The following is a 25343-nucleotide window of genomic DNA, read 5'->3' on the forward strand; positions in this document are numbered from 1 at the left end:
GAGAAATGAAAACACGTTAGATGGGGCTGCACGGCTGACATGGTAAACAACATGAGACAGGAGACTGGATTAAGAGTACTTAGTGGGAATGGAGAATGAGTTGGTGACCCAGGGTCTTGGCTGTTTCAGAGATGGTCTGTGAGGACTGTGTGTTCTTCCTCTCTCTCTTGTATGCACACATAACGGCCTTTAGTCCTGTGAAAGGTCAAGGAGGATGTAATTAAAAGAGGCTGGGAGATGTTAATACATGCTCTTTGCTCCATTAGCAGGCTCAAACGCTGCCCTCTCGGGTTTCTCCCCTTACTTTGTCTCCCTCTTTGTCTTGGCCTTTATGCTTCGCTGTCTTTGTTTTTGTCTCTTTCTCCTTCACCCTCAGGTCAGCTAAGAATACTGCCTATATGAGTTAATGCCTTGGAAAGTATCCAATAAAGAAATGGTTCATTTCTAATGTGATTTCCTTTTAAACAGACCAGCTTCGTAACAGCTACCAGGTGGGGAACGACCACTCACTGAGGATGATCTATGCGAACGGGATGGACACGCACTACCAGACAGAGCCTCATATTCTGGCAGGTGTGTTTTAAACATAGTGCCTTCACTTTATAATCTACGAGAGGATCTAAGCTGTCTTTATTTTCACTTATATGTATATGTATATATATATATCTTTCAACGTAGCACTCTTAATTCTTATTCTCATGTATATATCTCATGTATATCTCATGCACATATCTTTCCACGTAGCACTTTTAATTCTTATCCCTACTTTTATTTTTTTCCATGTCTATTTAAGTGCTATTTATGACACTATGTTTGCACTGAAGCACCGCAGCAATTTCCTAATGTTGTAAACCTGCTCAACATTTGGCAATAAACCCCATTCTGATTCTGATTCTGATGTAGTGTGTGGAAAGCACTGGTTTGGGACCATCTACACATGCTGAGATTTCTGCTCCCTGCGTCTCTGTCCTGTTGCTCCTGTTGATTCTGATCTTTCTGCAGCTAAACACCTGCAGAAAGATCTGTCAGAATTATTAGAGTTAAACAAAACTCAAACGTGACGTAAAAAACATTTTAAACGATTGAAACAATTTTGTAAACTTGGAAAACTTAACTAAATTCTATTAAATATAAAGGAAGTTTTAGAAATGTTATCAGCACTTCACTGTCAGCCTGCTGAGGCTTTGACATGTTAACAAGACTGTAAGTTCCTGTGATGGTTTTCATAACTCTTGCCACTTATGTATGCTCTGCATGCAATAATATTTAAAGAGACTGAAACGAAACATTTCCAACAATAAAAACGAATCAGTAAATATTAAACTGCTGGACGGGTGCAGTGTTTGTGTCACGTGTTGGGGTTTGATTTGCACTGAGAGTATGTTTTAATCCAACCAGGAGTTTCAGACAAAAACTGAAGGAGAATTGTTTTGTAATGATTCCCTAAATATGTGTAAGCTTGACAAAACACGCTGTAACCTTTTGGAAATAAAAGGAAACACTGGGAGGTGATCAGTCTCATGTAAACATCTCAAGTTATTTCAGTATTGTTACATTTTAGTCTCAGAATATAAAATAATTTATTGTTATTTTAGTTATTTTGTTATCTTCTAGAACCCAGTTCTAGAAAAATGATCCTGTGTAAAATGAAAACAAAATGCAACCATATTTTTGTCTCTACAGGACATAGAAAACCAGTGAGTTTTTACTGAGGAAAAACATTTTAAAAAATTATTTTATAAACAAACAAACAAACAAAAGCCTCCACAACGATTGGACAGGGCCACGTTTACCGCGGCGTAGCATCCCGTCTTCTTTTGACATTAGTCCATGAACTTGTGGAAACTGAGCGTTTCACTTGTCCTGCGTCTTTGTTGTACGTTTTATTTCATGTGCCCGTTGTTAAAGGTCTGGACTGAACTCTTCCACTATAACGACATTATCTAGCTGCAAGGCCTTCCCTCAAAAAGATGTCGTCTATATGTTGTTTTAAATGTACAGGAAATTGAGATTCTTGTACACTAAACCATCAGGGCTTCACATGTTGTCGTACCTGTGTAGGTGCTGCTAACCCAACTGTTGCGCGACGTAACATGACTCTGCCGGGAGAGAACGGCCAAAACCTGGTGGAGTGGAGGTTCAGGAAGGAGCAGACGAGAGGAAAAGTCATCGTCTTTGGAAGAAAACTCAGAGTGAGTGCTCTTTAGCTCAAACTTTAGATAAGCACAGACCAATAAGTTTGTTGTCCATTTAAATCAAACTCGGGTTGGTGCGCTTGGTTTGTGCAGGTGTGAACACAACAATCGCACTGGGCTACGGACCAAAGCAACCGCAGTGGTCCTGGTGTGGGTCTAAATGAACTCCAGTGTGTTAAAAAGAGATAAACGTAATAAGTATAAGAATGCGAGGTGCATAACCATATCCTCCAATGTTTTTTGCCAAACCATCATTTTGTTGTTATATATCAGCATCCAGCATCAGCCGTAGACGCCTACAGAAGGGGTCTGTAGTGTGATAGCTCATGCACAAGTGTCTTAAAGAAAGGTGAGAGAACAAACAAGTCTATCACAGAGACTGAAATCAAAGCTCACATGGTGCTGAGTTGTGAGACGGCAATCACTGTATCCATCATGTAGGTTACAGAGTTTCACTGTCTGCATATTATAGGTGCGTGTTTTTGTTCTTGCTGTTCGGAAAGGAAGCAGCGCTTTGAAAATGACGCGACGCACTCTCTCCCAGCCTAACGGGACACAATCCTTTTAGTCACGTGGCTCCAGTGAAGTTGAAACACACAGCTGAGCTGCTCTCAACATGGCCCACTAAGCAATAATGGAAGTGTCACCACAGGTGACCCATGACTCATAATAGGGAGTGCTCTGCTATGAACGAGCAGTAATGAGTAGTAGATGTGTTTTTATTAATGAGTGTTCAGAGGTGAATTTATATAAAGTCTGTGCACATGTGAGAGTCATTTGAAGTATAATTTGTCATTAATAACTCAATGACAGTCCAGCTGTCTTCCAACTTAATGATGACAGTGGAATCGCAGTCCTTTGAAGAGGAGCAAAGTTGAATCCAGTCTTTCTGCTAAATAATGATCTTGCTGCTGTGAACTGAGGACAACATGTCAGTGAATTAGAAAGCTGCATGTTTAAGCTGCGTGCTGGGTAGAGCAACGACAAAGCCTGCTGTCAGACAAGAAACAGCAACTTTACTGAGATGACAAGAACAGGACAGCTACTTTACCTTTTAATGTGCATTTCTTTAGCTGTGTGGTGATTGGGTAGCTCGGCTCAGCGTGAGGCAGCCAGTCTTTGAGGCGCTGAAGAACTTTGTCTGGATTTGTTTTATTTCTAAATAAAGCAATAAAGACTTGGTTCCTGGTGCAGATCTTAGTTCACTGACTCAGCCGCAGATTTTTAAGTAACTCAGTTGTTATTTCATGGATCATGCTTCAAATCTCAGGTTAACACTTATTAGAATATTTATTGCTAAGTCTTTGATCAGAGGGGAAGACTAAGTATTTATCCTGAAACGTCTCAGAAATAAGAGACAGTCCAGCCTGTCTCTTATTTCTGAGACGTTTACAATATGTGTGGTACTCCCTAAGAACAAAGCATACACACTATATTGCACTATTATCGTCTGGGTTAACACACTGGGTATCAGACACTGAACAGACAAGAAGACTTAGTTTAGTCTCTGCTCTAATTCACCCAAAAGAGGTCAGGACTCTGTGCAGGCCAGTCAGATTCTTCCACTTATGCCTGAACCTGTTGCACTGGTGTTCTCCTATCACAGTACAGTTCACTGAACTCCTTTAGAGTTCCCCATTCATTCAGAAGCAGTGTGCACGCCTATGTGCTTGATTTTATACATCTGTGGGACATCTGAATTCCATTATTTGGATGGGTGAGTGAATAGTACGTGCACAGTGATTTGTCTGGAAACATTTTAGGAAATCTACACTTTCCAAAATATTCATCTGGACGTAGCGTTGTGTGGGAGTTTCAGTCAGCTGAGACTGGAGAAGACGAAACGTTTCTCCCACTGAAAACGTCCAGATAACAGAATCAACTTTTGGAGATGTTCTTACCTGGATGATTGAGAACGCATCAAGACTTTCCAAAATACTTTGCATTTATGAAGAATTCAGCACACTGGCTTCATATTCACTGTCAGTTTGTGCATTTTGTGTAACTTTTGATATTTTGTGTATCTTAATGCATGTTTTATGAATGTGTCTCCGCCTCTTCAGGTGAATGGGAGGAATTTGCTGTCTGTGGATTATGATCGTACACTGCGAACTGAGAAAATCTATGATGACCACAGGAAGTTCCTGCTGAAGATCATCTATGATACCCAAGGCCATCCAACACTCTGGGTTCCCAGCAGCAAGCTGCTGTCGGTTAACCTGACGTACTCCAGGTGATTCCTTTTGTGTCATTCTGCTCGATGGTGCAAAACACTGTAGTACACAAAGATTCTGGTTTCAGATCTTTGCAGATTCCTGTTGTTTGCATGTTCTCACAGTGGCTGCATGTATTCTCTCATATGCTGATGCCTAAATATGCCTAAAAATGTAAAACAGTGTGTGAATATGGTGGAAAGTACTAATGGCTGTTTCGTGCTCGAGCTCTAGCCTGCATTAGTCTCAGCATCTCAGCTGTCTCTCCCTTGCTGTCTCTGACACACACAGTGTAAAACTATTGCTGTGCACAACTGTGCTCATTATTGTAACCAACTCTGTGAGTTAGATGGAAACATTTGTGGAAGCGTCGCGTCTTCTTACACGGTTATAGATTTAATTGCTTAATACAGTGTTCTTCAAAGAGGCTGCTCTCACTGAACACTTCGTGCAGATCTATGATTGGGCACAGTTAGCGATCACACTAAATGCATAGTGAAAGACCAGGCTGTGGTAATATGGATCACCTCGTGTGGGAACAACTACAGTGCTTTGAGTTTTCAGAAAGAGTGAAAAACATGAGAAGCGGCATTGGAACTTGATTTATTCCAAGAAACTAGGATGATGTGAATAATAAGACCAAAAGATACATGCGAGCTTGGGCTGTTCAATATAACGATATATATCGGATGACGATATAAAAACGTCTATCGTTTCATTTTACGCTGTCGTTTGTTTCGTGGTGTCGCAAAATAAACTGTTTACAGCCATATTTTTTCATGGTTCTGATGTCCCTGTAGTGTTTATATTCATTTCTTCAAGTTCTCTCTTTCTCTTATATGTAATATAACCACACTACGGACAGACAAGCGCCTGTTTTATGCGTTGTGGTTAGCAACAACGACGGTAACACCACCGCGTGTCCGCTTGTTTATTTTCCACATAAACCTTTCACAATAAAGCTCAAGATCCTGTTGAGACTTTTCAAAGTAAACTGAATCACGTGAAAAAGCAGATTATTTACAGATGAGAATTAAAAAGAGCCGCCAGGTGCTAAAAAATAAACCTTAGACTCAAACGTTAGAACAGGCTTTTCCCCGCAGCACGCCGTGTAATAAATACTCACAAAGAAAACGGCGCCGTTACAACTTATGACTAAAAATGTATCGTTTCATGCATCGGTTAAAACACTCGACTCCAACTACAGGACGCCCAGCTGGAAACACTTCACGCAAGTCGAGCTGCCCGAGATTCACAGAGTTTACAGAGAATGTTAAATCTTTGTGATTTATATCGTTATCGGACGATAGATGTCTTATATCGGGATATGAGATTGTGGTCATATCGCACAGCCCTAATGGAAGCACAGACGATGTGAACAAAGACATAACGATATACATACAGTCAGTGGAGCTGAAGTGAAAGAACTCAAAGGTGGAAACAATTTGAGAAGCAGAGGAGGGAAAAGAACAGACACAGGTGGTAAAATGTCAAAGCAGTTACCAAAATAAAACAGGATATAACTAAAAGTACCAAAAGACAGGAAAATACAGGAGATACAGGGAAAGGATGCAGAAGGATCATCCCATTACCCCCAACCAATCACAGCAGATGCCCCGCCCTCCCTGAGCCTGGTTCTGTCACAGGTTTCTTCCTGTTAAAAGGGAGTTTTTCTTTCCCACTGTCACCAAGCGGTTGCTCACAGAGGGTTGTTTGATCGTTAGGTTTTCTCTCTATTATTGCTAAGTCTTACAGTATAAGGCGCCCTGAGGCAACTGTTGTTGTGATTTGGTGCCATGTAAATAAAATAGAAACTGAATTGAGTTGAGATTGAAAAAGTAAACACAAAGAAATAAGAAACAGATCAAAGAAACAGGAACCAAAATGCAACTACTTAAAAGCTTATCACTAGATTTTGGTTTGGCTCAAGCTCTCAAAAACCTCAAAGGCAATGTTTGAAATGTTGGTGATCTGACTTTGTGTCTGTCCAGTTCGGGTCAGGTGACAGGTCTCCAGAGGGGTCCGACCACAGAGAGATGGGAGTACGACAGTCAGGGACGAATCATTTCCAGAGTCTTCGCTGATGGAAAGATGTGGAGTTACACGTATCTGGACAAGGTACAGGCTAACGTCGTGAAAACCACACATGCATACATCACTGTGGAGCTTCAGTGTGAGTGAGTCACTTAAAATGACTCTGTGTGGCTCTGATGTGGATTTAGCCGCTACACGGTATGAGCAGATGGTTCAACAGAGCATGAATTTTTAACACAACTTCCTCAAATGTCAAACTCTTTGGATGCTTACATTATTTCACTTTGCATGCAGACACAAAGTTATTTCTCAAAAACTACCAGGGTCAAAATTATAAGCTAACAGTCAACGTGTATCCTTTTCTGCTAGTAAGCCCAACCTTTGTTTGGGATTCAAGTCAGAGCTTTGTGCCTGCCAGTCAATAATGTTCACTTTGGTCTTCTGCATGCAGTTGCCTACCAGGCACAGCGTATGGTTGCTGGCATTAGGTATTTTCTGTTCTGAAGCAGGTTGCCCTCTAGTGGTTGTTTTGTGTATTTTTTACTCTGCAAGATCTAGCCAGAGGCAGTTTCACCTCTGTTAACCTGTTGCCATCCACGCCTTCACAAGTTGATAAACGGCATCATCTGTAAGTGATATTGTTTGTTATCACTGAGACGACTAGTGTGCATTACTATTTGTTGTGAAGGCGTGATATAGTTTGTAGTTGGAATTTAATTTGAATGCATGTATAACCTAAGCTAGTAAGGTTAAGCTAGCTCATATGCCATGTGGTTTCTTTAACATTTCGATCATGAGCTGATTTCATTTGATGTTTTATTCGGGCACTCACTAAGCAGATAAATATAGTGTTCTTATATCTTTGAATATGTGTTTGGTATATTTCATATTGGTGCAACATTTTTATTGGTTTATTTCTGGTTTTGTCGACAGTTTCACACTTTTTCCTTATTAAATCATCCAACTCAACACATCGGCCTGTCCTTGGATTTTGATTAGGAGAGTGTTTAGCTGTCTGTATAGCTGAGTCTACGTTCACGAGGACAACACTTAGTGAGGACAGAACAGTATGTTTTGGGTCATTGTCGTGGTGGAAGACCCAGTTTTCTTTCAAAATCTTCACATCTCATCTTTCTGTATGATTCTTTCCTCCATGATGAGATTCCAACTTCCAGACACACTGAAGCATCCCCACAGCATAATACTCCCACCACCGTGTTTCACTGTCTTTCTTTCTCCAAACATAAGCAGCATCTCTGCGACCAAAGCGCTCTCGTTTTATCTCGTCTGACCAAAAGACATGCTTCCAGTATTCGTGATGTTTCTCCAGGCTGTCCTCAGCATACTTCAGTCTGGGTATTTCTTGGTCTGACTTTAGTCATTAGTCTTTAAAGACACGTCTCACAAGTTTTCTTTCCAGAGTCTTTGAACTCTTTCACTTCCTACTGCCAGGCTTCTTCTATATTTCTGAACTTGCTGAAGTTTTTATTCTGTTTGTAAATTGAAGACAAGTCTCGGTTTTCATTTTACAGGCTTACAAACACATCAGCTCGCAGCAGTGGTTCGTATTATGTTGTTGTTTCAGGGGAGCCAATAATATCGACCCTGCTCATTTTCTTTTCTTCTGAAATAATTCTGTAATTTTGCGCAAATATTTTATTAGGAGGCCAAACATTGGGTCTTCGGCTGTAATTCATAGCCTGAGTGATAATTTGGTGTTAATAGAACATAGTGGACGTGGACACAGATTTAAAGGGGAGTCGTGGTAACTCTACATCCGTAACAGAGCGAATCACACATATTTCACTCTAAATAAATTCATGTAAAATAATGACCGAAGAAAGGAAGGAACACAGAAAATGAACAGAGGATTAAACAGCGTGCCCTTAAAGGTGGAGATGTGTCAGAAAGTCCAGATGTGAGGAAATGATGGGCTAAAGAATGAAAAACAGCAGTGATGAAACAAAAACAGCCCATGTTGTGCCTTTAAGAGCAAACGAGAGCGGATTGCTTGCAGTGTAAGAGCTGTGTTGGTAAATCAGAAACATTTTGGTTTTATTAGCTTCATCAGAGCCTGAGACACAGCAGCAGCAGGCCTCGTCTGTAGGGGAGTGACAGAGAAGGAAGAAGAAATACTTTGCTGTCACAGGCTCTACTGTGTCAGCGGATGGTTGGAGCTTACATGGAGAGACTGAGCCAGAAAGAAAACAGCAAGTGTGGCTGAAGAGAAACAAGAATCACAGTAAAGCAAGTGTAGCGTGTAAGAGACGAGAGGAAGGAATAAGTAACGGCTTTACAAGACTCACTGAAACTGAAGCAAGTAAGCAGGTTAATATTTAGTACGTACTATCACAGTGTAGCAGTCTCAGTGCATTTACAGTATGACATCATTCAACTATTTGGTTTAGAAATTAAATAGTTGATAGATCCTGTTTTAATGTGGTCAGTGGAAGTTTGTGTTTGAGTATTTCTTTGTTTGTGCTGAATCTTACGCCGCTGGGACGTCTGTTTCTGTCCCCTTCAACGATCCCACGTTTTAGGGGAAATTCAAGGAGCAGAGCTGAGTTTATGGGCTGCACCCATGAAAGCTTAGCAAAGCTTCATTGTCAATTATAAATTCTGCTTGTCTTGTTTTTGACTCGTGTGTGCAAAGTTTACATTTGTACACATTCAGTTCAGGTCACTGAAAGTTCTTTCTCAGATGCCTCAGGACATTACAGTAGAAGTCTCCACTGAGAGTGTGAGAGCACGAAGCAAGCCGTGAGCTGAAGAAGCGTCTGTAGCCTCCAGGACAGGATCGAAGCAGAGATCTGGGGAAGGGCCCAGTAAACTGTCACCTGCACTAACCACAGATGGAGAAATATCCTTGGGCAAGATACTAACTCCAAGTTGCTCTCTGCTGAATGTGTGTGTGTGGCAGATTCAATTAAATTCAGCATTTAGACAGAAAATACGAAGCAAAAAGTGCTGCTGTGAATGAGGCAAGTTGTGTAAAGTGCTTTGAGTGATCAAATTAAATTAATTTAAAATAAATGGCTGCTCTCTTTAGGGGTCCTGGATATCCTTCTGCCCCTGGCATTCAGTGTTTATTGCCATGTGTCACGAGAGAAAAGGTTTTTCTTTGTGCAATGAAATTCTTTCTTTGCTGTCCACCCACAGATGCCGATTAATATATACAATAGAAATAAAACATATAAATACAAGTAGTACAAATAAATAGATGAAGGCAGAAAAGGAGACAAAATATGGAGATTTGAAACAGACGTGTGCAAAAGAGCTCAATATGAGCAGACGTGCAAAAAATAATTATTACTGTTCAAAATGGGTCAGCTGTTCAAGAGTCTGATGGCAGTCTGGATGTTCTGGATTTCCAACTTCTAAACCTTCGTCTCGAGGGCAGAAGTGTTGGGGGGGTGTGGGGTCTTTGAGGATGGAGGCAGCTCTCCTCTGGACTCTGCGATGGTAGCTGCTCTGCAGAGAGGGCAGCGGGGTCCTGATGATCTTCTCCACAGTTATCACTCTGTGCAGGTGTTTGCGCTCCATAGCAGTAGTGCTGCCGTACCATGCAGTGATACAGCTGGTCAGTGTGCTCTCCACAGTGCAGCTGTAGAACCTGCTGAGGATCTTGGCCGACATACCAAATTTCCTCAGCCTCCTCAGGAAATACAGCCGCTGCTGAGCCTTCTTGACCAGCTGTGTGGTGTTCAGTGTCCAGGCGAGGTCCTCAGAGATGTAGACGCCCAGGTACCTAAAGCTGCTCACTAGAGGTGGGAATCACCATACATCTCATGATACGATATTATCACAATACTTAACGCACGATACGATATTATTGCAATTTTTTAAAAATATTTTGCGATATTCAGATTCTGTCCATAAAGGTAAACTTGATCAATATTCATTTTATCTAATATCAAAGTCTCACACTCAGTCTTTCTCTCATTTCAGTCAGTTTTATTGTTGACAAACTGAACGGTTTGTATTACAGTCTAGTCCAACTTAACTGAATGCAACCATCTGGTACAATTACAGCTATTCTGAACTATGCAATATGAAAACTATGCAGCCCCTGCAGCAACTGAAGAATTTGAAAGTAGATTAAAACAAAATATAATTTTACATTAAATAAAAAAGTTTTAAACTTAATTAAAATAAAACATGTCTTAAATTAAAATAAGTAAACTGTCATGTTTATTGCTGCCAAAAACCAGTTAAACACATTTGGACAGTGAAGGAATGTCAGGATTCTTGCGCAGAAAAAGGATCAACATGCTCTGAAGTCAGAGCACAAAAACCTTTTTTGTAACAAAATATCGATTTCTGCTGTTCCTGTATCGATACATTATTAGCAAACAAAATATCACGATGCTACACAGTATCGATTTTTTCCCCACCCCTACTGCTCACCCTCTCCACTTCAAGGCCCCGGATAGACAGCGGCTGGTGAGGCCTCTTCTTCTTCCTTGTGTCCACTTTCACCTCCTTTGTCTTGTCAGTGTTGAGGGTGAGGTTGTTGTCCTCACACCATGACACCAGACCGGCCTCCTCTCTCCTATAAGCCGCCTCGTCCCCTCCAGTGATGCGACCGATCGCTGGAGTGTCGTCCGCGAACTTCAGTATGGTGTTGTCTTTGTTGGAGGTGACACAGTCGTGGGTGTACTGGGTGTAGAGGATGGGGCTGAGGACGCAACCCTGTGGGATGCCAGTGTTTGTAATAATGCTGGCTGAAGTCCTGTTGCTGATCCCGACGGTTTGGGGCCTGGCAGTCAAAAGGTCCTGTAGCCAGTCACAGAGGGTGGGGTGCAGGTCGAGTGTTGCCAGCTTGTGAGTGAGTTTGTGTGGGATGACAGCATTCATCCCTATTGCACCAACCTTCTACATGTCCTCTTTCACTGCATCCATCGATGCGGTCTTCCTCTGTACCTCCAGCTGGCAGCTGTATACATCTTTAGTCCATTGTGTCCATTATTCCCCCCAAACCACTGCCAAAGCATCTCAGTCTTGCCTTCCTCACTTTATCTCCAAGCTGACTGAGGTGGCTGTGGGGATACTCATTTCTAAAATTGTCCATCACTTACAACAAAACTCTGCCACCTCCAGCTTTTCCTCTTGTCTTTGTGTTAGTCTCACCATCTCCTCACCATACACCATAGCAGCTCTCACTGTCATCTACTGAATATATCTCCACCCTGCAAACGCTTTCTTCTTCACCTCTCTTCTGCACTGTCCATTGCTTTGGATCATTGACTCCAGGTTTTAAACTCATCTACCTTCAATGCTTCCATTGCTTGCGTGTTCACCTCTCCAGCTACCTTCCTGTCATTCACACACATATTCTTTCTTGATTCTATTGATTTTCATTGTTCATACCTCCACCTGCTCCCTGCTCTTACGACAGAATTAAAGTGTCATCTGTGAAGGTCATAGTCCACGGAGACCTCATTTGTCCACCATCACCACTGCAAACAAGACGAGGCTCAGAGCTGATGTTTAAAACCCACCTGTCACCTCTACTGCACACCTCACCACTGCCTCACATTCCTCTTTCATGTCCTCCAGGGTGGAGCAGGACACACAGCTCTCTGCCACACTCGACGAACATCATAGTTTGTTTTTTGGCATGCTGTCAGTAGTACACCTCATTCTGATCTCCTCCTTACTCTCCACCAACACCCTCAGTAGAAACCTTTCACCTATAGTGTTCCTTCTTTGCTGCTTGCTGATCATCACCTCTCCCTTTAGTCTAGCGACTCTTTCTCTGGTATGGCTCATCAGCTTTCCTGGAGCTTATCTCTGAGATTATATCTGTCATGGTCCTGAGTCCGTGGACTCAGTGATTTTGTGTTTGGTGTATTTATTGTATCCACCTTCAGTGGCCATGGCCTTGCTTCCTTCCACTTCTCCTCCTGCACACATAACATATCTACCTTCCTCGTGTCCCTACATTTAAAGTACCCACTACATCCTTTCCTTTGTTCTCGTACTGTCCTCATACACGATGCTCCTTTCTTTTCTACCGATTGAAACTACAAGTTCATTTTTTTTCTATACATTCACATATTTTATTGTACAGTTTGCCATTTGCATATCCAAGATGTCACATTTTGAGGCCTCTGCTCTCATAGTCACATCTATAATCAGTTTAAAATTGGCAGTTAGTCTAACATGCCTGTCTGTAGGTGAAAGCTACAGTGTCCAGCTGAAACCCATTTAGGAGAATATGCAGAATACAAGCAGGCAGGACCCAGCAGAGCAGCACGTTCAAGCTATGAAACTTGTTGTGGCCCAGGAAGAAGCTAGGCTTCCCCTTTTTTTATAGAATGAAAAGCTATATACTGTAGGATATATATATATGCATAACAAAACTTCTTGGCTTTTCAGATTTACAAATATTAACTGACAGTAGATATTCGATGAGTCCACTGTCAGAGGCCATAAGAAGATCATTTGTAACCTTCACTAAAGCTGTTTCTGTGCTGTGATGAGCTCTGAAACCTGACTGAAACTCTTCAAATAAACCATTGCACCTTCCTGATTTCCTATTTTTTTGTATGTTTGTCACACTTAAATGCTTTAGATCATCAGACAAATTTAAATATTATACAAATACGACACAAGTAAACACAAAATACAGTCCTAAATGAAGGTGTTTATGGTTAAGGGGGAAAAATCCAAACGTCCTTTACTCTGTATGAAAACGTGATAACTGGTTAGGCTAAGCTTTGAGACAAAGGAGCACGGTAAAAAACAACAACAACAACAACAACATCTTATTTGGTCATTTAAAAGCTAATCTGTGAGCTAACAGGAAAGGAAAATTCAGTGGATTTCAAAAATGAGGAGTGGAATTTTAAATGTCAGAAAAACATCTTTTCATTTATTTATTTTTCTTTTTTACATTTAAATTTAAACGATTTAGAAAATCTTTTTTTTATGGTTGTTGAATACAAACACACACAGGTACTCACAGACTCACACAGGCTGCTGCCTCCAAACATATCCTGCATTATCAGTCCTGCTGCTCAGTAACATTCAGTATTTATTATTTACTGTTACTGATGCTTTTCTGGGTTGTTGCCATGGTTTCCCTGCTATGTTTTTTCTTTTTGCCTGTTTTGTTTCAGCAGGTGATCAAACAGATTCAGTGTCTTTTCTCTCTCCATCCCTCTCTACTGTTTTCCCTCTCCTTCTGTTAACTCAACTTCCTAACTTCTCTTCATCTTTCCCGTCACACAGTGTCTGTTCTGATTGTAATAACTTAAAAGTACCAAAAAATAATAAAGATCAAATAAACTATGACAATTAAGCTGACCAGTATAGCAAAGCCATAATGATCCACGTGGGAAAATCAATCTGTTGGGAATTGTCTGGGCCTTCAGACTCTGATTGCTACATTGCAACATCACCTTGCATTGATACATTTTACATTATTAATTAATAGATTATTTACTAATGTCTAAATAAATAAAAGAATAGTAAATGAATTTATTAAAGCATATTTTATTGCACATTTCATTACTGAAGCGCAACATTCTTTATTTTGATGTGTGTGTCTCTTCTGGTCGTGGAAATGTATCCTATAAAACACACTCATGACCAAATCAGGTGTATCTGAGCAGCATATGTGGTGTCAGTGTTCCCTGAGCGCTGTGAAAAGCCACTTTGGTATTCATGTCAAACTGTCTAACACACATGCAGGGGAGCTTTGCATGACCTCGGTAGGTGCAGCTCCAGCAGGTGGTGCAACAATATCAGGATCTTTATCTGATAACATCTGATTAAACGATGCAGTGCCGGTTGTACTTGAATGAATCTTCATGTATCTGCAGTGTGGACTGATGTGAATCTAGGCTACATTTATAACATTTGCACCACTTTTGTTTTCTGTATAAGAAACTGTAATTCAGACATCCAATCATAACGTCTGTGGCCTCTCACTACAGGCCGCCACGCGACCAGTCAGTGTGTTCTGCTTCTAATTGTCTTCCTCCTGTCTCTGCATCAGTCCATGGTGCTGCTGCTGCACAGCCAGCACCAGTACATCCTTGACTATGACTCCGTGGACCGCCTGTCAGCAGTCACCATGCCCAGCGTGGCCCGACACACCATGCAGACCATCCGATCCATAGGATATTACAGGAACATCTACACCCCACCAGAAAGCAACGCGTCTGTTACTGTGGATTACTCTGAAGATGGACAGGTGTGTTTTGTTTTTAGCAAGTAAGAGACACACTGGATGTGATCAACTTCACTCAACAGCAGCAAAGCTAATCATTCACTGCTTTCTCTTTCTTAGCTCCTGAGGGTGGCTCATCTAGGCACTGGCCGGCGTATACTGTACAAATACCGCAGACAGGTAGGTTATTCATGTCTTTATGCAGCTGATTCTTCAACAAAGGTCAAAGGTTACCGATGAGGAAGGAAATGTCTGTGTATGTTTAAGGTACAGTTGTCCTGTACATGCAGCATGCAGCAGTGTTGTTGCAACATCTTTCCCGCTTCAAACTTCACAGTTGCTTTTGGTCATTGAAAGTTACCCATAGTGGAACCATAAAGAAACAGTTGGATGAGCTGTAGGCTGGTGATGAAGTGTGATATGCACAGCAGACATCCTGCTTGTGTCGTCACTGTAACACTTGTTTATATTTGTCTCGTCAGAACAAGCTGGCAGAAATCCTTTATGACTCGACCAGGGTCAGCTTCACATATGACGAGACTGCTGGTGTGCTTAAGACTGTCAACCTGCAGAGCGAAGGCTTCATCTGCTCCATCCGGTACCGCCAAATTGGCCCACTGGTTGACCGGCAAATATTCCGCTTCAGCGAGGACGGGATGGTGAACGCGCGCTTTGACTACACCTATGACAACAGTTTCAGGGTCACCAGCATGCAGGCTGTAATCAACGAGACGCCGCTGCCCATCGATCTCTATCAGTTTGACGACATATCTGGGAAAGTGGAACAGTTTGGGAAGTTTGGAGTCATTTATTACGATATCAATCAGGTAATAACGGATCTTCGATACTGTTTAAAATAAGCACCTCAGATTCTAGTAATATGGTAACATTTTAGTAATCTTTTAAACTCTGTTCTTCCAAAAGATATTCCCTTGTTGGTCTTTTGATGGTGGTGGAGAGCACCATTCCTAAATCTAGTGACTGGCAAGGCCATATCATACGAGTAACATCATTTTCATTCACATCAAACCATACGATGATTCCTGGAAGAGACCGAAGGGACACCCAAATCATGTTATCACCCCCGCTGCACGACACATCAGTTAGATCCTTTCAGGGGCACTGACACCTAAAATATTTCCACTGATGGGACAAAACTTTGGACGTCTCCAAGAGGAAGAAAACAAGTGGGATAAGTGCATTAATCAGTGATTGGTAAATGGGGCTGAGGCAGTGTCTCATGGCAGCAGAGATCACGAAAACATTTTGAAACACTGAGTTTTTGTGGATCTTCATTTCGTGGTTGAGAGTTTATAGCACAGGTTTATAGGGTTAATTAGGCTGAGGTAGCTGGACATTTCAGGTCTCGCTGTGCTGATAAGGATATATTTCAGATATCTTAATTCTCCATATCAGCTTGTTTATTGTGACCTCTCAGTGTTGCAGCTATTTGTGGATGTTTCTCGAAGCCTTGAAGTTAAACTGGCAGCAGACGAGCTAATATTTAAAGAGCGAGCTAACATCCTTTCAGATCCTGAGAGTTTGAGCACCCACAGCCCTCAGTTACGTTTAACCACTGTTATGCTTCTGGACACAGTGTTAGTCACAGGTATGATTTATGTGTGTCAGATGCAGCAGGTGTTCTTCCCTCATCAAATGACATTTTCTCCACCCACAGCTGGAGGTTGTGTTTGTGTCTTCAAAGCAATGAAACAAAACCCCACCTGAGGCAGGGTGGGGCTGTCCAGATGTCAGGTGCAGTTTTTTGATCAGCAGGGCTTTGGGTCACTGCTGAAGTGTAACAGTAGATCTTCTGTCTGCCCATCATTCCCAGATTATCTCCACAGCAGTAATGACCTACACAAAACACTTTGACCAGCACGGCCGCATCAAGGAGATCCAGTATGAGATTTTCAGGTCACTGATGTACTGGATCACCATTCAGTATGACAACATGGGCCGAGTGACAAAGCGTGAAATCAAGATCGGGCCGTTTGCTAACACGACCAAATATGGTTATGAGTATGACGTCGATGGACAGCTGCAGACCGTCTCCCTCAATGAGAAGATGATGTGGAGGTAGGATCACAGCATTCAAGAAAGAAAGAAAACACTGATGCCAAATAATAATTAACGATTCTACTTTCTGTCCTTTCAGATATAATTACGATCTGAACGGGAATCTGCATCTGCTGAACCCTGGGAACAGCGGGCGTTTGACCCCTCTGCGCTACGACCTGCGGGACAGAATCACTCGGCTGGGAGATGTTCAGTATAGGCTGGATGAGGACGGCTTCCTCAGACAGAGAGGAGCTGAGATATTTGAATACAACTCCAAAGGTTTGCACAGTTTGACCAACAGACGCAACGCAAAGTGGCACAGTAGTGTTCGTCCTCTTGACGTTGACTGTGCTTGAACAGTTTAAATGATTACCCAAATCAGACGTGTAGGAAAATGTTATATTCAAGACAGAAGTTTACAAATTGTGCCATAGAGCACCTGATCACATCCTGAGCAGTCAAAGTTCACTCGAAAGCAGCGGTCTCCAACCTTTTTTGCGCCACGGACCGGTTTATGCCCGACAATATTTCCACAGACCGGCCTTTAAGGTGTCGCGGATAAATACAACAAAATAAAACTAGTACCGGTACCGAAAAAAAGAAGATTTATTCATAACACACGTGAAAAGACCCAGGAAAACCGAGTTAATGATAAAAACGATAACAAAATAACGCTGAAAACCAATAAAAACCCTGAAAACCACACATTTCACACCTGAGCCTCAACTCTCGCGGCCCGGTACCAAACGACTCACGGACCAGTACCGGTCCGAGGCCCGGGGGTTGGGGACCGCTGCTCTAAAGGCTTATGTGGAAAACAGAAAACTAACCCTAAAGAGAGTCATACATGCACTGAACATGTGCACTTTTTCCTTATAAAAGACAACAGCATCAGTATTTTTTTTACAACAGGCCTACTAGTTCGTGTCTACAGCAAAGCAGCCAGCTGGACCATCCAGTACCGTTATGACGGCTTGGGTCGGCGAGTAGCATCTAGGAACAGCCTGGGCCAGCACTTGCAGTTCTTCTATGCGGACCTGAACTATCCCACCAGGATAACCCACGTCTACAACCACTCCAGCTCAGAGATCACGTCCTTTTACTACGATCTGCAGGTACCACACTGAAAGAGTCATTTAGCTCGCAGCAGTGCTTTTGTTAAAGTTAGAAGGCTGGTTAAAAAACCTCTCTGCTGTCGTGCTAGAAGCAGGCGAGACACTCAGTGCTGTACTTTTGATGCACGACAGTCTGGTTACAGCAGGTTTCTCTCCAGTGAGCATATGGAAAAAAGTGACAAGACGGAGAGAGCAGTTTCTCCCTGTAATTTATTTAATTATTCTGCTAAAGCTAATGGTGCACTAGTTGAGGCATCTGTAACAATGCAGCTGACCGTGTCTACATATCTTTGTGGGGACCAACAGACTCAAAATGTGGTTTTAGTGTCAGGGTAACAATTCGGTCATAGTTAGGTTTAGGCATTCATTTGTCATGGCTGGGGTTAGCGGCGTGATCTCCACAAAGATGTGAAAACACGGTGTGTGTGCACCCCATAGCAATGGATTATAACTGCATATCGCAGCATGATAGCAGGTTTGTTATTGTTGAATCCAATGTTGGTTATTTTTGCACAGGGCCATGTTTTTGCCATGGAGATCAGCAGCGGAGAAGAGTTTTATATTGCATGTGATAACACTGGGACTCCACTGGCTGTGTTCAGCAACAATGGGCTCCTGCTTAAACAGGTATGCATGTTGGTCCTGCCGGAACAAAAGGCTTCAGCATGTGACTTTATTCATCAGAACTGCTGTGTTTCTCCATATCCGATGCAATTAATAGATCTTTGTGTGTCTGTGTAGGTGCAATACACAGCGTATGGTGAAGTTTACTTTGATTCCAACCCAGACTTCGTGTTGGTAATTGGTTTCCACGGAGGTCTGTATGATCCTTTGACGCGGTTGCTTCATTTTGGAGACAGAGATTATGACATTCCTGCGGGAAGGTAGGCAGTCTGACACTCGACCAGCACAAGTGTAACAGGTGACTGTAATGGTGTCAAGCATGAGCAGAGCATGTCTGTGTTTTAAGGTGGACCACTCCTGACATCAGCACATGGACACGTGTTGGTAAGGACCCTCAGCCCTTTAACCTGTACATGTTCCAAGGTAACAACCCCATCAGCAAGATCCACCAGGTCAAAGAATATGTCACAGGTAAAGGAGCGATTTGGACTTGTTTACATGTTTTCAGTCCATGTGTGTATTACCTGTTGCTTTAAGGTCACATAACTCGTGGAATAATTCCTGCTGCACTACTCGAGAAATCATTTTCATTCTGTTTCATCAGAGAAATAAACAAGTCAAGTTTATTTATAAAGCACTTCTCAGTTAAATGAAGAAAGTTAAATGATGTAATAGCAATACGAAATCAAGTTCAGACACAGAAGCAGACGTTCCTGAGATCTGTAAAAGTAGAATAGTTTCTCCTCCTCTGTGGAAGCAGCTGGACCAGGTGACCCTGAATCCTCGCTTAGTTATGCTGCAGTAGACTAGACGTTTTTTCTTAATCCACCCTATTTCACCATGTGTTCATTCACCATGTGTTCATTCACCATGTGTTCATACACCATGTGTTCATTCACCATGTGTTCATACACCATGTGTTCATACACCATGTGTTCATTCACCATGTGTTCATACACCATGTGTTCATACACCATGTGTTCATACACCATGTGTTCATTCACCATGTGTTCATACACCTCTCTGCATTAATCACAGCATGTCTTTTGTCTCGTCTCCCTCCCCTCTCCCCCGTCGGTCTGGGCAGATGGCTGCCCAACCATGAGTGTGTCAGAGGTTTCTTCCTGTGCAAAGATAGTTTTTCCTTCTCACAGTCACCAAAGTGATCGCTCATAGGGGTCACCTGATTGTTTCCTCTGGATTATTGTAGGGTCCCCACCTTATGATATTAAATGCCTTGAGGTAGGGCTGGGCGACATGGCCTAAAATCCATACTGCGGTGTAATTTGAAGCATGTGCAGTAACAGTATATATTGCGATATATTCTTCTGTATATATAGATAGATAGATAGATATAGATGTGTGTGTGTGTGTGTGTCAAGTGTTCCTCTGACTGTGAGGTGTCCACACTTGAAAAAGACCAGACTTTGAATTTCACTCAACTTTATTTAGACCAACTAGTTTGATAGCTGGTAGGTAGCAGCAGGTAAAAAACCTTTCAACACAAAAATAAAGAACATTTCATTAACCATTCAGATAAATTACACAGAAGACAGATGAAATAACAAAATACACTTCAGTAAAGCCATTTACCATGTGGTTAACTGTGTTAATTTAACTGTGGTTCTTAAATAAATATACACAATGTGTCTTCTTTGCATTTAACACTTTTTTATAAACAATTGTATTTTAAAGTATACATTTTAGCATTCACAAACATTTTAATAGACTTTAACTAAGGATTTTCTTTACAAAGAATTATTTTCTTTAAATCAAAACCAAACATTTATTCACTAGTTTTACGATCCACCCAAGGATTTGGGGTAACTATTTTTAATATTAATTAACATAAATATGTGGGAACACTAACTGCACAAACAATTTATTCAAACTTAAACATTCATTTTTGTCAATATAATTAAACTTAAATGCAGCAACTATTTCCCTAAGCGTAAAACATTTGCACAACTGAGCTTCCATAGTCCCAGATACATCTGCAAAAGCAAAATGTGAACTCAAGAGCTTACCGATAGCCTGTCTTGTTCAAAGTCTTCCTCACAGTGGAAAAGTGCTTTGTTTGCCGTCCTCTCAGTATGTTGCACCCGGGTCAAATGACTGCTGCATGCATTTAAAGGTTTACTCGGCACGCCCACCCTTGATTGCTCTAATGTGGCTCACCTGGCAGGGCGGCGCACACCAGGCCGTGCTTAGTTGTTGATTGCACCCAAGGTCTAATCAGCGGCCATGGGTAAGCAGCAGCACTGAACAGGTAGAGGGCAGGAGGAGGAAAAGAGGAATAACAGCCACACCTACTAGGTCAGCGCGACACCTCCCACTCGATCTTTGCTCAGCACTGTCTGGAAAGATCGCACTCAGGTGGGCTGGTCCCTCGCTTGATCTTCCACCGGTAAAAGGACCACAAGACGCCGGATGTCCCGATGTAAGGTGGTGCCCAGCTCAGGACTTGTGGTAGCAGGTTTTGGACTCTTGATCGCAATGCTGGAACTTGGAGTGACCCTCACATGCACATCTCGAACGATCCCTTTAGAATCAGGATTCACGCTAATGACTTTTGCGAGTCTGAACTGCCCTCTAAGGGCATTTTGGTCGCAGAGCCAAACTATGTCTCCAACAGCAATGTTTCTCTCCGAAGTATGCCATTTACTGCGGATGAACAGGTTTGGTCCAGCGAGTTGGCTCCAGGACCTCCAGAAGTTGTTGACTATGGTTTGTATTTCCTTCAGCCTTTTGAAAGGATAATTTGTGAAGTCGACAGTTTTGAAGTCCCCACTTTGTGTGGCTCGACCAAGCAACAGATTATTCGGCGTGATGTAGTCAATGCGATCTTCTCGGCTCTGAATTCTGGCATCAATGGGTCTCTCATTTGCAAGGTTGGCGGCTAGCTGGAGTGCTGTCAGAAACTCACTAAAGGTAAGAGCCTCTGTATTGCCGAGAGTATGGAGGGCTCTCTTGGTAACTCTGACAGCAGCTTCGGCGGCCCCATTTCGGTGAGGTGAGTCAGCGGGAAGAATCTTCCATGCCCAGATGGTCTCATTTTTGGCAGAGTATTCTTCAAGCGACTCCTTGTTTTGTCGTCTCAGGTAAGCATACATTTCTTCCAAGACAGGTTTGGCGCCAACAAAGTTTGTACCAGGATCTGACCAGATTTTTCGGGGATGGCCTCGGACAGAAGTGAACCTCTGGTAGGCAAGCAGGAAGCTCTCTGTTGATAGTGTGCTCGCTAGTTCGACATGAATGGCTCGGCTTGCCATACAGCAAAACACAACTCCCCAAACTTTCATGGTCACTCTTCTCTTGACATCATCCCTCACATGATAGGGTCCAAACAGGTCAACAGATGTAAATTCGAATGGTGCAGCAGGATTTGACCTCTCTTCAGGTAAGTCCCCCATTACTTGCTTGCAGGTTCTTGCCTTTGCCTTCTTGCAGATGATGCACTGGTCAACGACCTTTTGGGCAATAATTCTTCCTCTGACAACCCAAGCCTTCATTCTCATCCGCAGTAAGGTTTCTGCCACTCCGCCATGTCCCTCGCTGTGTGCTTCTCTGGCAAGGAGGGTGGATAGCCAGGCTTGGAATGGTAGAAGGGGAACGGCTTTGCGGTCTTTTTTGAAGGTTTGGATTCTGCCACCACAAACTAGAAGTCCACTTGTTTGGTCTCTGTAAACGACTAGTCTGTCTGTTGTGGTGCTTGGGAAGTTGACGCCCTCTTGTGCTGCTAGGCAAAGGTCTCGAAAAGCATCTTGTCTCTCGCAGACTGTGAGGACACCCGAAGATGGTACTACCTCCCACTTTTCTTGGTCTCTGGTCTTTGATCTCATGAACTTTTTGGCAACCCTCCAGACCCACGCCACGGTCCCAATCAGCCTTCTCAGGTTGCTGAATCGCCTTTCGTCGATTAGCTGTTGGGTTGCTACTCCTCGTGGTCTTCTCGACTCTACGTGTACTGAGTCCTGAGCCGCCTTGATGTGCATTCTGGTAAGGACCGCAACAAAAGTCTTTTTCTGTAGCTTTGTGACCGTTTCTCGAGCTTGGGCAGCGACCTCTCCGGCGGATTTCTTCAGCCACTCATCTTCAGGAAGTTGGAGAAACTTTGGACCCGACTGCCACTCGGAGTCCTCGGTTAGGGCATTCGGACTGGCCCCTCTGGTGAGGATGTCTGCAATGTTTGCTGACCCAGGAATCCACCACCAATCCTGGGCATCAGTGCTACTCTGGATTTCACCAACGCGGTTTGCAAAGAAGGTCTGGAAACCGTAGCTCTCACGCTGGATTGCACCCAAGACGGTCTGGCTGTCAACGAGGTGGTACCATTTTTTGACCTGGATTCTGCAGTGTCTCTGGAAGTAGGTCTTCAGACGGGCAGCAAAGACTGCGCCACACATCTCTGCTTTAACAGGATCGCCTTTGTGATTGAGAGGCGTCAGTTTGGCTTTGGACTCTACTAGTCTCACAATGACACTATGGCTGCAGCTCCAGCGAAGGTACATCACTGCACCATATGCATGTTCACTGCCATCAGAGAACGTGATGGCACTGGGCTCTGCACAAGGATCTGGTGGAGTCAGGGCTCTAGTGAAATGCAGTTTCTTCAGGTCAGCATACTCTTCCAGAAGCTTTATAGCGTCTTCTCGGAGACCTTCAGACAAGGCTGCGTCCCATGTGTCTTCGAGGCAGTGCTTTACTTTTGCTTCTTGGAAAGCTCTCCTTACCAGGATGGCACCCTTTTGCTTGACGGGAGTCACTAGACCGAGTGGGTCGTATAGGCCGGAGACTTGGCTTAGCAGTTCTCGCCTGGTGAGTGGATCAGGTGTTTGCTCTCTGACTTCGTCTCTGAGCAGGTCTTGACCAAGGCACATTTTCCTCCTTTTCTTTGAGAAGTTCACTGCAACCATGACATGAAGCTTGTCATCATTGATGGTGTAGCCAAGGTCAAGGGCTTTGTTGTCATCTTCCGTCAGCTGGTTCGGCAGGATCATAGTCTTTGGCTCTGATCGAGGCAACTCTTTCTTTGACTCCTCCCTCCCACTTTGACTGGAGTAGACCCAAGGCTTCATGTAGAATCCTCCAGCTCTCAGGATGTGCTCGATGTTGGCTGTTAGGAGTCTCAGATGGTCGAGGTCATTGTGTGATGTCAGGATGTCATCGACATAAACATCTTCTTCCAGCACACGTTTCTCCTCTGTGAAGTGACTGAATGAAGGTAGGTTTGCAGTTTCTCTCATGGCGACTTGGGCTATGCAACCAGCAGGTTTGTCTCCAATGTTGACTCTTGTTATGGCATAGTCTTCTATGTCTGCATCTTCTGTGTCACGCCACAAGAATCTGTGCAAGTGGACTTCTCGATCTTCCAGCCAGACGGAGTTGTACATCTTGCGGATGTCACCAAGGGCGGCGTAGACACCAGCTCGGAACCTCAGCAGGACAGCTCTTATCGGGTTCAGGACATCAGGACCTTTGATGAGGATGTCATTCAGGCTGAGGCCTCTGTACTTCTGGCTGCTGTTCCACACCAACCTCACTGGGGTAGAGACAGAGTGTGGATTTGGCGCGATGAGGTGGCTTATATACCATACTGGCCCAGTCCAACTCTGCAGGACTTCTTTGGACAGCTTCACTGCAGCTCTGCGGTTTACCATCTCATGAACTTGTGCAGCATAGGCCTTCTTCCATTCAGGTTCTTTAGATAGCTTCATCTCGGTTCTGATGAATGTTGCTTCTACTGCTTTCCTGTTATTTGGCAAGGTTGCTGGATCTTCTACCCATGGGTATTTAGCATGCCAATGCGGTTCACTGTTGTGGGCATCTCCAGTTGAGTAAGTCAGGCCATTCCTCACGATCTCCATCTCCCTCTCTTCTGCAAGCGTCATTTCTTTACCCCCTGGCTGGCAGCTCCCACAACGACACCCTCCACATCTCGGCTGGCAAGCGGCTCCGATGCTTTCCCACCTCCACCACTTCAGAAAGTCTCTGCTGCTGGTAGCTGTGGTGGATGGAGTCTCAGGGTGATCAGGGTGCTGACAGGAAGCTAGGTCTTTAGTGAACTCTTGGTACTTGAATGCAGCAGCTCTCATTGATCTTGCGAAGTGAGTTTTGGAGGTGTGGGCCATCAAAGTGACTTCCTCAAAGAGGTCTGGATGCGTGCCCCCGATTGTTTTGCCAAGTGGACCGTCCCAGAGAACCAGGTCACCGATGGAACGGATCTTTTGGGGCACCAGCTGGCCTTCTTTATGGCTGATTAGAAGCTGGATCTCTCTGGGTCTGATGAGGTCTTGGGGAGGGATGTCAGGGAAGATCTTCTGTAGCTTTTGAGGTGGAACATGTCTTGTCACTTCAGCAATCTTGTCAAGACCATAGCAAACTAACTGGTGAGGCTTTAAAGTTCCTCTTGAGGTGTTGACACGGATCTTGAGAAGGTAGCGCTTGGTTGCCACAGACACCTTCATACCTCCGATACCCTGGATGACAAGCATGACGTCTTCACTGCGAAGGTTGAGCTTACTTGCGGCTTTATGGGTTATGTAGTTTGTGTCAGATGCTAGATCAATTAGTGTCCCAATTCTCTGCCCATCATTGGCGATGACGTCAAGGAGCATCAGGATCACAGGGTACTCTTTTAGACCAGTCTCCTCCAGTAGACCTCTCTCTGCTGCCATGGAGTTGAAGGCTCGTGATGAGACGTTGCAGAAAGCTTTCCGACACTCCTGCGCTAGCTCTGGTGATAGTTTAGAGATGAACTCTTCTTGAACCTCTGTATACCTCCTCCCCTCAGCTCTCGCCGGACCAGACTTGGGCCTTTGTGATAAGGGTCGTGGCAAGGGACAAAGAAGGTAATGATGCTGGTCTTTGCACTCTGGTTTTCCACACAGGTAAGTAGTCTTTCTGCAGGGTTCATCGTGGA

General features: G+C 43.4%; 1 protein-coding gene across 6 annotated transcripts in view; it reads left to right on the plus strand.

Moving 5' to 3' along the window:
* tenm3 (teneurin transmembrane protein 3) overlaps positions 1–25343 on the plus strand; it is a 229339-nt gene that overhangs the window by 194331 nt on the left and 9665 nt on the right. For all 6 annotated transcript variants that reach the window (XM_026172117.2, XM_080303276.1, XM_080303277.1 and 3 more), the window contains 13 exons: positions 469–573; positions 2062–2192; positions 4259–4428; positions 6400–6526; positions 14448–14645; positions 14742–14801; positions 15104–15448; positions 16456–16700; positions 16780–16961; positions 17595–17797; positions 18314–18424; positions 18539–18681; positions 18768–18892. In XM_026172117.2, coding sequence (XP_026027902.2) covers positions 469–573; positions 2062–2192; positions 4259–4428; positions 6400–6526; positions 14448–14645; positions 14742–14801; positions 15104–15448; positions 16456–16700; positions 16780–16961; positions 17595–17797; positions 18314–18424; positions 18539–18681; positions 18768–18892 — 2145 coding nt within the window. The remainder of the gene's footprint in view (positions 1–468; positions 574–2061; positions 2193–4258; positions 4429–6399; positions 6527–14447; positions 14646–14741; positions 14802–15103; positions 15449–16455; positions 16701–16779; positions 16962–17594; positions 17798–18313; positions 18425–18538; positions 18682–18767; positions 18893–25343) is intronic.

The sequence above is a fragment of the Astatotilapia calliptera genome, chromosome 6, assembly GCF_964374335.1.
Source record: "Astatotilapia calliptera chromosome 6, fAstCal68.1, whole genome shotgun sequence".
In the NCBI taxonomy this organism is placed as follows: Eukaryota; Metazoa; Chordata; class Actinopteri; order Cichliformes; family Cichlidae; genus Astatotilapia; species Astatotilapia calliptera.